Raw genomic sequence first — 17,309 nt, 5'->3', positions numbered from 1 at the left:
TTTTTTACACACTCCGCAGTACCTGCACATGCCCATTTCAGTGCAGTGTTTAGCTTTGCTATTGTGGTTGTCTATGGAAGAGCCGTTACATGTGTTTTGATACGTACCTCACCATTGACCTTCTCTGAAGACATGCCAGTGGGCCCCAGTCCACACTTTGGGAGCCACTGTTGTACAGTTCCAGAGACCTGTGCTTTATGGCAGTGAACACTTCATTCATAAGCAGGCACTGTCACATGGCACCTGTCTAAATTAGTGCTCTCATTACGTATAGATACTATCTTGTCTGTAGGTAATCGGAGCACTCATTTAGTCAGGAGAATGGCGAGCATTGTTGGGCTGAATGGCCTGTTCTTGCCATTATGTTATGCTACATGGATTTTACTCAGAGGGGAAACTGTGGACCAGTGTGCAGTCACATAATGGTGTATGCAGTGTAAATACTCAAATACTAATGATGGCGATGTTTACTACGTACTGCAGAAAGTGAACAGGAGGGAGTTGGGGGAACGTCACATTTGGATTCTATGAATATCTCACCGGGTGATGAATCTGATTAACGCGCTCGCACTTAAAATTCCGGCGCGTTGCCTGTAATGCTTTATTAAAACAGAAGAATCCTTTCCGTCGGGTTCTCTGTTAAACGAACCTTGCTAATAGAGCAGCGTGCTCGATGTTACCGAAGTTGTCTGCGCGAGGAAATTAAAAACTCCGCTGGGTGAAACCGTTTTTTTGTAAACCGTACCTGCTTCGTTCCGTTTTTCCGGTCTTTTTTTTTTTCCCCCCCGTCGGCCCACCTGCGCACCTGCGGTTAAACACGGGAGGGGCGAGGCGCTGCTCGCGCACGCCTGAGAGGTACCGCTGAGGGGGGGGCGTTGAGCGTGATAATGGCTGCGGAGGCATGCGGGAGCCCCCGGATTCGGCTGCGGTTTTTTTTGTCTTGCATTAGCATGCGGGAACATCTGCTGCGCGCCGCGCTGTGGCAGGTGCGAGATGCGCCGGGCTGACCCGCCGTCCTGACGAGTCTGAAAGCTGCCAAATCGAGGTTTTAATCCCCCCTGGTTAGGAAGCCGGGGCTCGCTGCGCTGTGCCGGGCGGGGCGGGGCGAGAGGGTCCCCCCGTCCCCGTCTCCCGATTGGACGCGGCGGTGGCGGGTTCCCGAGCGGTCCCAGCAGATCTCGTTTCGACAGGAAGCCGCGACGGGCTTCTCTGCCTGGGCTCGCTCTTAGTCGCCGTTGGACCCAACGCGTTTTCTGCGTTCTCCAATGGCTGCAGTGCACGTAAAGGCACGGCAGCCGTGGTGATTAATTCGGTTGTTTGGCAAGCAGTAATGATAATAAGCATTTTACTGGACGACAGGGAATTGGGGGGGTAAAAGGTAAATGGAATTAATTGCCTCGTAAACATATGAAAATTCTCACGTGGGGCATTTCGGGGAGGGGGGGGGCATTGGGGCTACAGTACACAGCTGGAGACTCAGATGTGCTGAACCCTGAAGGAGCAGGAGGAGGGAGAGAATATGATGATGTGCATTATAACCAATCATAACGATCAGCAGGCCTGCTCTTCCACAGGGGGACGTCTAAAGAGTGCTCTGACACAGCAAGACGGCATAACCCCAATCTGACTCTCGCTCAGGAACGTCCGGAAAGGCGATCGGAGTGCATGAGGGCTAGATGATCTTTTTGGCGAACACGAGGTGGCATCCCAGCTTACGCCAAATGTCCTCCCAATATTACTGGAATGTCTTGTCAGTGTTCTGACATTGCCACTACATGGCAGCACCATTGTGTGGACGTTTTATTGCGTTAGCTGGGACGGCGGTGTAGCTCCCGTACACTGCTGGCCGGTGTCAGGTTGGGCAGTGCCAGATGCTCGTGTCCCTCTTGTCAGCGGCGCCTCGCGTGTATTGTCTGTTGAACGCCCTTCCTTTTTGACCAGGCTCGGGCTCTTTGAAATGCAGCCGCCTGCGGTACCTGAGCCTGCAGCTGGACTTATCTCGAGCGCGCTGATGCGTACCACAGAATGTGCTTGCCTAGCATAGTTTCAGACCCAGCTCTCAATGTGCCCCAAGCACGCCAGGTTCACAGTCCTCCGCAATGCCCCAGACAGTTTTCATACAGAGAAAAGAACTTACTCCACCATTTCACATTGATTTTTTTTTTAGTTAGTTATTTGGTTAGCAATGTTACAGACCACCACCCTTTGTTTATTTTGATCAACAGGTCTGTTTCTCCTTATTTGGCTAAATTATATAAGAAGTGGAAGTGCAAGCTTCTTACACATGCTTTTCACTGTTTTTTCCCCCAATAATTTTAACTGTTGCTGGTCACTTTTCAGGCATCCAATGCTTTGCATCGATTTAAAATTGTATACCAACAGTTTTGGTCTTATTGTTATATGGGCGTATGATTATGCAGCTAGCTTGCTTGATATGTACAGAAGAGTAGGAATTGCTTATCGGACCAACTCCAATAGTTAAATCTATTGCAAAATATTTATGGTAAAGTTATGGACAGATGGTATTCTGCATATGAAAAAATGAAATATGGAACTTTCACATTCACTTCGGTGAATGTAAGCTGTTATTTTTCTGACAGATGAAAAATCACTTAAGCAAGATTGACCAGTCTAGTGCAGTGGACATTTCAGAAAAGAGAAATGAAGCACAAACTCGCATTTGGATGGTCTACTGTAAGCAAATGGCAGGCAACCTGGCACTAGATTCACCAAACACATATCTCACCTTTTCTTTGTCTATTCGCAGTAAAGACATGAAAAGTAAAAAAAGATGTGAGATTTCTGGTTTAAGGTGTAGGGGGAAAAAAAAGTCAGCTTTCTTCTTGACAATTGCTTTATGTCATTAGCGAGACTGAATATAAAAGCTCCCTAATAAAGATCTGAATGTGTGAATGAAGACGTTCTGTTCCAATCTTGTGTCCGGCCAATCGACCTGTCAACGCGCCAAGATAATGTAATTAAGTTAGGTCATGCAAATTATGCCGGGATTAAGAACACAACGGCAGAAGCTGTTGCCATGGAGGCACTAATCAGATTTTGGAGGGAAGGAGGATTTGCCACAAAGCCGCTGTCTGTAATTCAGGACCTTGCTCACGGCAGTGTTAGATGGCGGTGCGTTGCTAATCTTCAGACAGGTGCTGTCAAAAGAAAGAAAATAAAAAATAAAACTTGGGTTTTGCGGTTAAAAATGAGCCCCGGGTGTTTGGTCTGCTTGTGCCGACGTTCCGGAGTTTCGCTGCTGAGTGAGCGGTCGGGGCTCTGACGGGATTTTTGGGGGGGGGGGGGGCAAAGGGCATCCTGCCTTTAGAGCCAAGTGGCTGAGTGGCCACGGCAGTCACACGGTCAGGCGCGTCCCGCGGTAGCTGGGGTAGCGGTTTTCGCCCCGCAGCCTTTAGACTCCTGCGCACCGGCGTAATGGGGTGTGGGAGGGGCCGCGGGATCAGTCTGGAGATGAACAGGAAGGGAGGGTTTACTGCTGGGGAGGGGACGTAGCCGCCGGGACTTCTCTGTTCCCGTCGGCCGCCCGCGCGGCCTGCGGCTCGCCTGAGAGCTGTCCCCGGGCCGGAGCGCCCTGCCCCGCGCAGACGCTCGCCCCGCCTGTCCCTGCAGCCACGCGCGCTCCGAGCCTCCGCGCCGTGCTCAGGTCCGTCGTTTGAAGCCCACGGGGCTCTGATATGCCGCGTCCCGCTCGGCTGCCACACGCGAGCGATATCTCTGCCGATCGAAGCCGCGAAAAACAGACGCCTGGTCTGGCAGATGCCTTCGGTCCTCCTGAGATGTGAATGTGGATGGCGGTAAAAGGCTCTGAAAGACTGGTTTGGACTCTGGGCTTGCTTTATGGCTTCGGCCGCTCGCCCTGGTGCGGCCTGTAGGGGGCGCTCCACTGAAGGCGGCCGTCTTTCAAGGTTAGCCGAAATGAATGCGCCCTGCCCCCTGCTTGTCAAACCCAAGGCCTCATTACTGGATTTTGCGTCCCGGCGAAAAAGGACGTGAGTTGGAGGCGGAGTCGATAATTCAGGCGGTAAACCGTAACGCGGTAATACGAGTCGTATTAAAAGCAGAGAAGAACAGGAGTACACGCCGCACCCCGGGCACGAGCTGACTCCTCCCCCTCCACACTGCCTACCTGGGGTGACCCAGTCCTGACTCCTGAGTAATCCATTTCACAGCCGATGAGCTGCGCTCCATAAGCTGAGTGATCAGCATCGTGTTAAACTAATAAAGGGGGAGTTTAGCGGGGGTTTGTCTTTTTTTTGCACTGTGCCATCATCCCCCTCCCTTCCCCCCCTTGCATCCCCCCCCGCCCCCCCTCCCGGGTCCTTGCCAAACTCCCCCCCCCCCTTTCCCCCTGCCTCCCTCTCCCAGATTCTCTGCCGCACTGCAACTGCACTGCAGAGACTCTGACCTTACTGGCAGGACAGGGTGAACTAAACAGCGAGGAACCGGGAGGGCACCTCCCCAGGGGCTCCCCAGTGTCTCCCCAGCCTGACCTCACACCCCCTTGTGTTTATCTGTCCCAGTTCTGTCCCACCGAATGTCCTTCTGGACTCAAAGCCCACCCCTTTCCAGCCAACCCGAAGGCCTAATCCCTTCCTGCAGCGCGTCTCTGCTATTGGCCAGCCTGAAACGACATGTCAAATGCCTCCCACTGCTGAAAGGACAGGAGAGTGAGGGCTCATACGCCTCACAGTAAACACACTGAGCCGTCCCTTAAACCGAACTGTTCGACCAATCGAAACGCTTTGAGGGTGATTGACAGCAGTGGAGTAGCTCTGCCCGTTTCTTGGCTTCACAAAAAGTGTCACTCGCTTCTGAAAACAACCGTCCTCTCTTACTCCATCATCTCTGTGTGTGTCTCCTATTGTCAATTCATCTCCACGTCTCTCCGCTTCTCTGTGTGGCATCAAACCGCATTTAGAAAGCCATTAAATTAGATAGAATCCCAAATATGATTTACTGTCCCACCCGGGCGCACCACTTAGGTCAATGAAAGCCTTTGGCGAGGCCCGTCTGTGTTTGCTCACCGTACCGCTGAGATGATGAATTCCTGTCCGGAGCGTCGCTCTCCCGCTGCAGCGGGAATAGACCGGATCGGGCCGGCGTTCCCCGGCGCTCCAGACGCTCCCAGCGAGCTGTCCAGACGTGGGCGGCGGTAACGGGGGGGGGGGGGTGTTACCCGGTGGGCCACGGTGGCGTCTCTGTTTTCCGCGGGGAATAAATAAGCCCCACGGCGCGTTATTAATGATGTGGCGCGGGGCGCGCGGCTAGCCATTAGCGGTTGACGGCTGGCATCGATCCAGCTTGCAGCCGCCGCGGCAACCGGGGAACCTCTCGCCGTACTTCGGGCCGTTTGGCCAGGCTGGGGCGGCGCCGGAAAAAAAATTAGCAAATCGATCAGCGGCAGGTCGACAAAGGCAAAGCAGCATGCATGCAATGACAAAGTGGCACGCAGGTACACAATGAAAACTTTTTTTTTTTCTTTTTGCCTTATTGTGGTCGTGTCCACGTGTGAAGATCTGCACGCTGTTTGCATGCAAAAGGTGTGAATTCGCACTTTGTGCTGTTCGGGAGTGTAAAATAAAACACTCGCTGGGATCTAAGAGTGTGGTCAGCATGAGGCACAAGGTGGTTTCCTCCCACACCATCGCCACGAGAAGGAAAACAATAGGGCCTCAGCTTACAGCAGCTTTCCCACCGAAAGCCTCGCTTTCTGGGCTGTGAGGCCCAGCTGTTGCTATTATTATTTTGCTGGTTCAGGACACAGATGATCAGATCAGACCAAAAGTCCACCAGTTAATTTGTTGATTTGATGTTCATTTCCGCTTTTCCGTTCACAGTGAGAGAACGTTATCTCATTCAGGCCTTAAATTTTAAGTACACATCACATGTGAACAGAACGCACCCTTAGACGCCACGCTGTCGCTATGCTGGTGGTCCAGGTGGACCCTTCACTCTTACTGCAAGGAGAGCCTTTGGCTGAAAGACAGTTATGCTAATAGAGCAGCCCAAAAGGCCCGTTACCGTGACCCTGAGGAGCTCCCCGGCCACACTGCAGTGGTCAGCAGCTGGATGTGTGGGCCGAGGACCAAGCCCACCTGTCAACGTTGTCCTCCCACTACACAGTGCTTCTGTTCCCCAGGAATGCAAAACAAATTCCCAAATTTGAAGCTACGTCTACGTTCACCATTGGCATTGAACTGCGTTTACAAACAGTTTTATGTACAAGTGGGCTTTATACCCACTTGTACTTTTCCTTTGTTCTTCAGAAGGCTGTCTAGCCTTATTTATTATTAAATAAATAAGACAAATTTTGTCTTATCTTCCTAAGACCTGGCAATTAATGCTTGTTCCCTGTAGGGGACATGAGTCTTTGGTCTCCATTTCAAGTCAAAAACCATATATTCTACTATGCTGAATCCTACACCACAAGAGACATTTGATAAAAACAAAATCAATAATATTTGTGAAAATATTTCCACTGCAACAGGTTTTTGTCATCCAAGACACTCATATTATGTCATGTAAAGAAATGAAAATGCTTGACCTTTTTTTCCCAGCCGGTTCTCAGGAGGTTGAAACAGTCCTCATTGAGTCTTTTGTAATTCAGGCTATTTTCGCCAGGCTGAATAGGTCGCTTATCGGCCAATAAACTGGCCCCGGCAGGGGTGTTTCCACGGCGTTATCTGAATTCCCCCGCAATGCTATCTGTCAGTGCCAGGTAGCTGGTGATATATGCTAGCACCTGGAGTACAGTCATGCACCGCGTCCCGGTCGGATCAGGGGAAATAATGGACTCCCATCATTGTGGAATAACGGTGCCTGGAGCTGGGAACGAAAGGGGCGGGCGGGAGGGGGGACATTTTAATTTCTGCATGTGGCCATCTGCTGTCGTCTGTTTTTAGAGACGGCCTACATGGCGGCGTCATCCTCGCCGCGGACACGCCCGGGAACCCTGATACCGCGAGGCCCCAGATCTGCGACACACCTTCCCTTGCCCCCCTACCCCCAGCCCCCACCCCCGCCAGCCCCCAGCTCCCCCCCAGCCCACGACTCATTTCTGCTGTTAGAAATGAACCTCGCTCTGAAATCCGTTCTGATGTCAGATGCGCAGTCCAAAGGAAGGAACGCCCTGGCCAGTGTCTGGATCGGCGCCCTTGCCTACTGTGGAGTATACAAATCGCCTACAGGTTATACAGCTATACAGCTTGTGTACTCAATAGTAGGCAAGTGTGCTGATATGGACACAAATCAGACGGGACTGAGGTTTCACAAACCAATCAAAAAGAATTTGCTCTCCACAGCAGAACACAAGGATTGGCTTGTACCACTGAGCGTGTAATAGCTCCGCCCATTTTTTTTTTTGCGCGGCGGGGTCTCATCCTCCACACGACTGGCTGCCGGCGGTTAGCTGCGGCGGGGCGGGAGCGGGAGCGGTGATTCATGCGCCGCTCCTCCGCTGCGCGTGAGCTGCGCCTCAGCGGGTGAGTAATGCAGCTCTGCAGCGGTGGCCGTGTCTTTAATAAACACTGCTTGGGGGAGCTGAGGAGGTGTGCTGTACACGGGCGCGATCATTAACAGAGCTCTGATCAGCACTGATGTAACGAGGGGCTTTTTTTGGGGGAGAGACAGCTTGTAAAACATTGTAAACAACCCATCCCCTGGCTCACTTTGTGCCAGCTCTGTGAGCAAGGAGAACATGCATCTCCAACTTCCCTGTGAGCAAAGATACGTCCCCACCTTCCACCAACCAGAGTTCTCAGTTGTTACAAGAGGCAAAGCGTGACTCCGGGCTTGAGAAAATACCCTAGTGAAAAGAGTGGAAAAACCAGCCCTGTGTGAACAGCCGCAGAATCAGAAGTGTCCAGCTGATTTGTTGAAATCTCCTCATCAGACATAAAAGGAGCCATTAAAACCCTGTTCCCAGGCCAGTTAAAATATGGGATTTAATGAAACGGCTGCTCGGTTTGTGTTTTTACAGGGAAATAGACATTTTGTAGTAGAATGAAAATGTTCCAGGCACCAGAGCTTTCCACCCACGTACCCCCCGTTCACCCCCCTTCCCTCCCATCTATAGCGCAGCTCCATCTAACTCATCCCTCTTCCAGTCGTTATCTGGCGAGGGCGGCGGTTTCCTGTGCCGACCGGTGTCTCGTGCCCGTCCCTAATCACTCACGGAGTCCTGTTCCCGATCACCGCGGGAAACGGCCGCTCGTGTGGAGAAACGGCCGAGTGCGGGTTTGAAGAGAGGGGAGGACTGACGCGAGCGGGGAGACGCGCGGCGGTGGCGTAGCAGTCAGTTACTCTCAGCCTCTCTGTCAGCCTCCGCTCTCCCTGTGCTGTAATTCACGGAGTGCCCGTGACACGCAAAAGAGCGGGAAAAACCAGACATTGCAGGTGAATCTCATTCCTCACAAATAACCATTACTGCCACACACTCTGCGTGGTACTGCCTCTGGACATGGGTGTGGGTTTTATCGAGATAGCCTTTAAACAAATACCGTAAGACGTTGCGAATGGCTGTTGTTTTAAAATGTTCACACAAATGCATTAGGATTTATGTATTGCATATTCATTCAGACAGCCCAAATGCATATTGACATTATCGGTCGATGTCAGAGATCAGCAAAGAGCATGTAGCACTCAGCCTGGCTCTGAACCGCATCCCTGAGCAAATGCTCATATATTACCTTTTAAGGGCCTACGATGCAGGTCGTGCAGCAACAAAAACGCAGCTCTTGGATGAAGTTCTGCTAAAGGTAGCTAGTTTTGCATTTCCCACTAAGTGTGTTTGCAGACAGACGCGCATGAATAAAAAGGCTGAATCCGCTGGAATCCCCAGAAGTAATAGACTGGCCTGTTACAAAAATAAACACGGAGAAAACAGCACAAAACTTTACTTTTTTCGGTGCGCGGGTAGTCTGAGATGAGAAAGCTACTTGTCTCGCTTTTTTAAATGCAAAGTGATTGATGAAGTACCGGGGAGTGTGAGTCTTGCATTGGGAGAGAGAGAGAGAAAGAAAATCAATTCCTCCCGCTGCATGCTGCTGGTAAGAGCAAACACTCATTATAATGCCTCTGTCCATATGGATCAGCAATGGAATGCAATGGCAGTAAATAACATATGCAATATTACGGACTATTTTTGTATGACCTCTTCTTGGTTGCGCTATTCAGTGGGGACGCCTGATTTTTAAGGGGAGGGGGGGGGGGCTAATGACAAATTAGAGGTGCTGCTAGCCGAGGAAAGATGGCTTCATTTGCGCCAAGGTGCACTGTTGCTGTGGGTGGTCCAGTTCTACCAAGACGATGCATTACTTTGTACAATTGCGCCTCTCGTTCTGTAGCAAAGTAGAAAAGTAATGTAATTATTCTGGGTGTTGTATTTAAAAACAGGCTGCTCGCAAACAGAAATCAAGCATTATTAGCAGCATATTAGAACACTGCCAGATCTTAGAGTCTCACTTCACCGTGTGCGTACACCCACGCAAGTCTGTGAGATTGACGTAAAAATACGTCTTTTTATTATTCTATTATTCTCTCCCGTCAGTGGTGCACGTACACAGTATCAGGACCCTGGGATAATGTAGAATCTCTTTCCTGCGCATCAAGACTAACTTATAAAATCTAATTATGCCATTTCTGATCGACTGACGAAATCAGAGCCTTTTTATATCTCAGTCGTGATTGCCCCCTTTATCCTGGAAACCAGGAAAATGTCCGTACTGTATGTTACCTCTTATTATCTGGAACAACAGGTACAGTATCAGATGTACAACGTAGAATATAAGGCTTTGCTGCACAGGTTGTGTGTGTTTGGCTGTGTTTCAGTTTAGTGTAATATGATTTCTGAGGACGCAAAAAGTAGCGCAGACTTATTTTCTGTTCTAAACGAAACAAGCCCTTTGTCATCCCTTGAACTAAAACTTGTGATGAAATCTAGGTTTGCCTCTAGCTGGATATTTGGACAGCCCGTATATCAGGTCTTATAATTGACACAGAGGCCAGTGTGCAGCAAAGAAAGGATTCCGTCTGACATTAGGCTCCACACACGTCATCATCTTGCTTAGAGAACGATTTCTGGAAGTGCCGTGAGCCGAATTGTTCGCCCAAAAATTGCGGCAGAATTGTGCGAGGCAGAAAAAAATAAGAGAGCGAGTGTTTACGTTAGCGGGTGGCGCACTTTATGACAGTCTCACTGAGCCTTCCCCCCATCAGAGCTGTACGTACTGTAGCTTCTCTACCGCAACCAAATCGTATTGGATATTGAAATCTCGCTGCTTCTTCTTCTTTTTTTTTTAAACTGTCCGTGAATGTGTTTTATGCACGTTGTTGTAATGGCCGTGATTCACCGAGACTGAACGAGGTCATAATAAAATCTCGCCGGAGAGTGATGGAACGCTCAGTCACAGTGGCGTCTGAGCTGCTGTGGCCCGCATCGATTTCGGTGCCCGGTCTCTTTGAACGATTTAATCAGAAGCCTTAACATGACATAGCTGTGACATTATATCTGAAGGTAGCGGTGCCAAACCTTATGGATATCTCGCAAGAACCGCCTCAGAATCCATTTACTACAGTGAGGGAATTTTTTGAGATGAAATCTCTGCTTGGCTGTCATCTCACCGGCTTGGGGCAGCCGAGGTCTGAGCAGGTTTGGGTTTTATCTGGGTAGCTGCACACGGAGGCTCGAAATTGCGTTAGCATAATTGGCTGAGGAGGTGACAGCTAATAGATCCCTTCAATGTCCTTTGCAAAGTTAAAGTCTCTCAAAGGATATAATATTTTTTTCTGCAGTTTCAAAAAAACGGCTTAGGCGGGACCGTTAGCAAATAAATATGATTTGGTGTCCTTGTCCTGCAGATACAGGAGGCAGAAGGACACAGAGGTAGTTGTTGAGTAGCCGTGGTCATCGGTATTCTGCGTGTTGCTTCCCGTACATTAGTTCCTCTGTAAACTTTCACTGCGGTGATGGACAGTCGCAACCGCGTCACTGGTGAGATATGTGCAATTCAATCATTTCTCTGCTTGTTGTCAAGGTGAACTCAGGTTAGTAACTGAGCATGAGTCAAAGGAATATCGGTTATTAAAAAGAAATGTTCAGGAGGATGCAGACCTCTTTTCTGACTGGTGTTTGAACAGTAAAAAACAGACATAGAGTACACTACAGAACAGACATAGGGAACCGAGTCCTACACTGTGTTAGATCTGTCATAGGGCCTTATGGAAGCACATACACATGTACACACACATATGGACACACACACACGTCCATGCTCACACACACACGGACACACGTCCATGCGCACGCACACACACATACTCATGCACACACACATGGACACACACACACACATCCATGCACACTCACACCAGTGCGCACACACACACACACACAGAGCATACCTAAGGTAGGAAGAGAGAGTTCACAGGGCATCACACGCAGGTAAACAGGACGGCAGCCTGATATTTGAAATAATAGCAGGCACGTCTAGAATATAAATGTAGCTGAACTCCACAGTCCTCTGGTCAAGTCTATTTTCCCAATGCATTCCAGGTCACTGGTCTCGAACCTTGCAGCTACAGTGACTTTATTTGAATCACTCTCTCTGTATTCTCTCTCTCGCATTGCCTACCACCACCAGCAGCCCAGAAAATTGTGATGGAGCTTTTTGAATGTCCTGCGAGAGATTATGACATTTCCATTTTTCCGTCTAATGGGAGCAGAGCACATCCAAATCAGCCGGCTGTATTTAATCTGTGGTGAGAGGAAACCGAGGTCTCTTTGATCGTTCAGAAGGAGCCGCTCGGAAGCGCCGCGTTATTAATTTACGAGATTATCGTTTGTCGATAGGGGAGATGAGATGAGACGAAGGGAGATGTTTACATTCTGGAGGAGTTCTTCGCCACCACACGGAAACGATGAAGCATTATTACTAAGCGTACATTCGTCAGTGGCGGAGTGTCGTTCTCGGGGAAACATCAGAGGAGCCGTTGACTCTACGGCGCGGTTCGAACGAGCGGCGACCGCTGTGGCTGGCCAATGACGATCGATCGGGCCGAAAACACTTTCTTTACCGCTGGCGCGCCGGTCTGCCGCCGCGACGGTCGCGTTTACGGATCGTTTTCGCCGTTGCCTTATTGTTCTCGTTAAGCAGCGGAGTAGCCCCGGCGGCGCCGATATATTTAGCGCTCCGTGCTAACGTCGACGCAAGCGCTAATCGGTTTAACTCCGCTTTTTTAATTTAAGCAGACGTGTCTTTCTCCCACACGAGCAACTCACGGTAGCGTGCGCCCAAGAGAAGTGTACTGTAGCACAGCCCCTTGTGTCTTTATTGTACCGAGAACTGATTTTTGGAGGAGTTATGATTTTAATGATCAAAATCCTATATCAGGGAGCTCAGTGGTGTGTTTTTGGAGCTAGGATGAGCCCCTTTGGAAAATGCCCGTTTTTACATTTCTTTTTTTAAAAACTTTTTTACATTTAATATTTTCAGGAGACTCCCAGCATCTTTGTGCATGTCTGATTTTTCATTTCCTTTATTATGCCTTGCTAGCCTCATTATCATCCAATCACGTGTAGTCATTTAAAACTCCTGATATGTGGAAACCTTGCATTTAGCAGGGAATGGTGTTTTTGCCCTTGCACAAAAAAATAATATCCTGAAAACATATTGAAATAGAGTATATTATCAACATGCAGTATGTGAATTTTTAACCATTTAAAACTGAGTTTTAACTAAACATGTAAATACCAACATGCCATTTCTAGTGTGAAACTGGAGAAAACCATAAGTGTAGCATTTCTTTTCACATTTTTCATTGTTTGCTCTTGTTTTCTGCCCTCCATTCCTCATGGCTGGTGTTGCTTCTGGTTGTCCCTGGTTGTTAAAACCCACACCTGCGCCCCGGAGGGGGCGGAGCATAGGTCACGCCCAGCGTGATGAATTCTCTGTGTGCCCGTCAGAGGAAAATGGAGGAGTCCAAAGGCCACTGCTGCAGCTGCATGTGGTCGGCCCCGGCACTGCTCCTTAATTAGTCTTGCTCAAAGCTGTATCTTGAACTCGTGTCCTGCATCGCGAGCTTGAGGATTTTTTTTTTTCTGGAGGAATTTACTTTTTGCTAATGAGGATGAAACTGATTTGTTTTTTTGTTTTTTTTTTTTCCCGCAGGTGAGCCACGCAAATTCGACCCGACATTCAGAGGTCCTACTCACAACAGGTACGCTCTTTCAATCCCACAATCCTTTGTCTGCTTCTCAGCGATGGGCCGGCCTGTCAAAAGGCTGCCTGCTTGTCTGTGCACGCTGTGGTCCGACAAGCAATCCCAGGCTCTCCATTGCTGGCCATGTATTGTGCAGCTGTCCTGTCGTGTTCCAGTCCTTCCTGTTTTGTCAAAGATGTGTCAAACTACTGAAGGAACAAAAAAAAGGGCTCCCCTAGTGGCCAAACATAATAAATGTATTTGATCAAGATGGAAAGGAGAACATCAATGAATGAATTGCCAGCGCTGATTGACCGACTGCCATTAAATCCTTGTCCTCAAAGCTGCAGTCTGAATTTGTGGGCGCTCTGCAGACCTCTCCAATGTCCGCGTTTGTTATGTGAAAACATCCCCCTTTCCTGGGCCCCCGTTACCTGGCAGAGTGGCAGCAGCAGCAGGAGCAGCAGCGCAGGCTGAAGAGTTGACACGCCGCGCGAATCGGGGGGAAAAAAAAATCGATGCAGATTCGTCACGGATGTGACTGGAACGCCCCGAACCCGCCCGCGCGTTTCAAAAAAACGGGTCAGCCGCCGAGCGGCGGACAGGTAACGGGTCGCTAAATAAATAACGAGCCTTCTCAAAGCCTTAATTGAATTTGCCCGGCGGGAACTGGCCTTGGAAGTGCGCGGCAGCTGTCTCATGAAAGAGGGTCGGCGGGTCGTCTGACGATCTGAGAGTCAGCGTGCGAACCCAGTTCGGTCAGCGGGGAAACATCGGCGATTCTCCAGCGTCGGGCCTCTTAGGCCGACAGAGAACGGCCAGTCTGAAGAAACAAAGAATTAAAAGAAAAAATGGGCCCCCGCTCGAATTTAAATTCCCTGCATACTCCTCCTCCAGTTCCTTGTAAAAGCAAGAACAAGGCTGTGTGATCATCTCAGCGATAGCCAGAGATGTAATTATAGATGCCCGTATTCAGAGTGCAGGGGCTGTACCGCAGGCTGTGCAGTTTGCGGCACCACAGTATAAAAGTTGGCCTGAGAGATGATTAGATGCCCGCCGTGTCAGTGTGTGGCTCACAGAGCCATTTTATCTCCGTGATTCCACCCCCCCCCCACAACTGATGCAGCCGCCCAGACTTTCTCACTCTACTGTATATTTTACTTTCTGATTTGGTGCCAAGCAGCGCCGCGAAATTTCCTATCAAGCGGTGAAGTAGATAAAACAGTTTTTTTTTTTGTTTCGAGCCAAAATTACAAATCTCCCACACAGACCGCTGTTCGCTGAAATTATAATAACTTAGTTCGTGCAGATAGCAATTTTCTGTTTTGAGACTGTCCTTATGGAAGACGGTTTTTATGTACGGCATCATTTTATTTCGTTTCTTTTTTGTCTTCCCGCCCTTACTTCCGGTATTAACGCTGGGTGTAGTCGCTACGATGCCCGATCGCCCTGAAAACCCGGTCGCTTTCCTTCATTACCCATAATTAGCCATTCCTGTCAGGTGTGATTAGGTCACATGGGTCTCTTGCCGTTACCCAATGGGGGCCGGTTATGTTGACGGGGAGGCAGATGGGCATGTTCTCTCTTTTTCCTGTGAGGCAGGCTGTAAAGGCGGTGCTTTTTGTTGGCTCTCCCTCCTGCTCACCAGAACGGCGGTATTACACCAGCCGAGGGAGCCCAGAATAGCCTAGCGTTAGCGCCTCGTTCCCCATGCGCTGTCAGGTTAGCTGAGTTTTTTTTTTTTTTGGGGGCGCTGATGATGTTAAGGGTGTAGTTAAATCCCACACTCGGCGCAATTACTGACTCTTTAAGTGTTACTTACACTTAATTGCGTGTGTAATGACCTTGCATTGTGCCTACTGCGTTTTGGAACTGGCTGTGGGTAATAGTGTCAGCCAAATTAATGTCGTTTTATGCAATATGAGAATTCTTCTGCTTTTTTGGTCTCAGTGTGAGGTTTGGGCGAGATAGCTGAAGTAACTGAAGATGTGGGTTACTCTACTTTGAATGGGGGGGGGTGGGGTTTGTTCCCCTGTGTTCTGTACTGGGGCTGGTCCCCCCCCCCCTCCGCTGCCAAACCTCACCTACACGAGTCCCGGGCATTTCCCCCGTGAGAGCCGTGATGGATGAGGCCCGGCTCTATCTTCCGAAAATCCCTCGGCCCGCACCTCCCCCCCCCGGGCGGGTCGTTCATCCGTTTATTTCCCGTTAGATCTGCGACCCTACGCGGGCAGTCTCGGGGACGCTCCGCGCCAAGGTGCCGGATTTCGATGAGGGATGTGGTGATTCGAGGTGCCGACAGCTCTCAGGGAGAGAGCTGTGAGGCTAAGCCCAGGATTGCAGTGTGAGTTCCCCCCCCCCTTGTCATGTCAGCTAATGGATGTGATCTGTGTGTTCGGATGATTGGAGACAGAGTGGAGGTAATTGAAATGCAGCTCGCAGACACGTTGCTCTGTGAAGAGAGGGAAGCTGAGGGATTGTGGACCGCTACAGCAGTGCAATGGCAGATTGTCTTCACCGTCGTGCTTTGGGTGATTCTCTACGGCTGGGGAGTAGTTTTAGCCACATGTAGTTAAACAAGTGGTCTAATTACGTTTTTCAGCATTTCGCTGGTACTGCATTCAAATTTGTGTAGTAGTTAGTTGTATAGTTGTCACATCTGAGGGTTCAGTGGACACAAAGCCGGGGGCCAGGCCTTTACCCCATCTCTTAGGAGCACACCCAGGTAACTTGGTGGAGAGCAACTGGTTTCACACGCGCAGGAACTTGACCCTAGTTTGAAACAGGAAGTCCGCAGCCGTCGGCTCCACCATGGAACACCATCCCGGGATCTGACTCCAACGCTGTGGGCTACGGTTTGGAAAAAAAAAAAACCCCCTCCTGCAGACCTCGAGCTCCGCACCGTGTCTACAGAAGCCTTGCAGAGTCCTCACAGAGGAGCCTCGCCCTTGAATTATTAATGGCACCGCTGCGCAGGAGCTCCCCCACGCAGCGCGAGCAGAGCGGCCCGCGCTCCTCTGAAGGTGACCCCTCCGGGCGTGAGGAGGGCGCGGTGGAGTCCTGCCACAGGCCTGATTAGCGTGAGCGGGGCTGAAGGGAGCCTCGTTAGACGGCGCGCTCGCGAGCGTTTTTTTTTGCTCTCGCGCGAGATCGCTCAAAAGGCGCGAGGACAGGTAAGGGCGGCGAGAGGTAGCGGGGAGTAGCCGCGAGTCTCTCTCCTTCGCTTCCGACGGCTGCCCTGCGAGGCTCTCACCTTGAAGCGCAGAGGACTCATAATTAGTGAAACTGATCGTAAACGGCGAAACACAACGGACGCGCAAGCGTTCCACATTTCACGTCAGCGAAGCCACCGGGGACGGTGGGGACGCACCAGAGTAGCAGTGGTAAATGGAATGTGCTGAAGCCTATTTGGACCGGCTTGACGGGGAATGAACAGCAGGAGATGTGTTTACGGAAGCTTTCTTCGGACGAGGCTGTGTCCTGACTGACACACACGAGCTGACTCGCGCACACACACACACACACACACACACTTTGTTTGACCGTGCGAGCCCACGCAGTCTGCACGCACCATTCTCGGAAACGACAAGGTCAGCGGCGCGTCACGTGGTGCATCATCCCGTGGACCGGAACCACGGCGGAAAGACAAGCAGCTGGTCCACGACCGGTGATTTATAAAATTACATTACATGTGCTAATAACTCCTGAAAGGAGGGGCATAAATTACAGCTCCTCTCTCCCCTTCGGCCGGGGTGGGCCGGTGCCTCTCTGGTTCCCGGAGTGTGCCAAAAGTAATTTAGTGGAGCGCCATCAATCAACCGCGGCGGCTCCCGAGGAGTCATTCCTCGTGACATCACTCAGCGTCCAGATGCCAGCGGAGATAATCTAGACGCTTAGTTAAAATGGCATCGGTCACGTAACCAGAAATGTCCTTCTGGGCCCACGGCGGGGGGTTTCCGCGGGTGACGAGACCCCCCCCCCCCCCCCCCTTGTCTCTCGCGCAGAGTTTGTCGAGCCTTACGTCCTGACGGGTCGAGGCGGCGGCGGCGGCGGATTCGGCGCGGGACGGTGCGGGACAGCGGGGTTTTGTC

General features: G+C 50.5%; 1 protein-coding gene across 2 annotated transcripts in view; it reads left to right on the top strand.

Annotated features, from left to right (window-relative positions):
• Positions 1-17,309, top strand: part of slc44a5a (solute carrier family 44 member 5a) — an 89,200-nt gene that overhangs the window by 30,270 nt on the left and 41,621 nt on the right. For both annotated transcript variants that reach the window (XM_064341780.1, XM_064341781.1), the window contains exon 2: positions 13,188-13,236. In XM_064341780.1, the coding sequence (XP_064197850.1) occupies positions 13,188-13,236 (49 nt within the window). The remainder of the gene's footprint in view (positions 1-13,187; positions 13,237-17,309) is intronic.

This window comes from Anguilla rostrata, chromosome 6 (genome assembly GCF_018555375.3).
Source record: "Anguilla rostrata isolate EN2019 chromosome 6, ASM1855537v3, whole genome shotgun sequence".
Lineage (NCBI taxonomy): Eukaryota > Metazoa > Chordata > Actinopteri > Anguilliformes > Anguillidae > Anguilla > Anguilla rostrata.
Note: the sequence above shows the minus strand (reverse complement) of the source record. Positions and strands in the feature narration are given on the sequence as shown.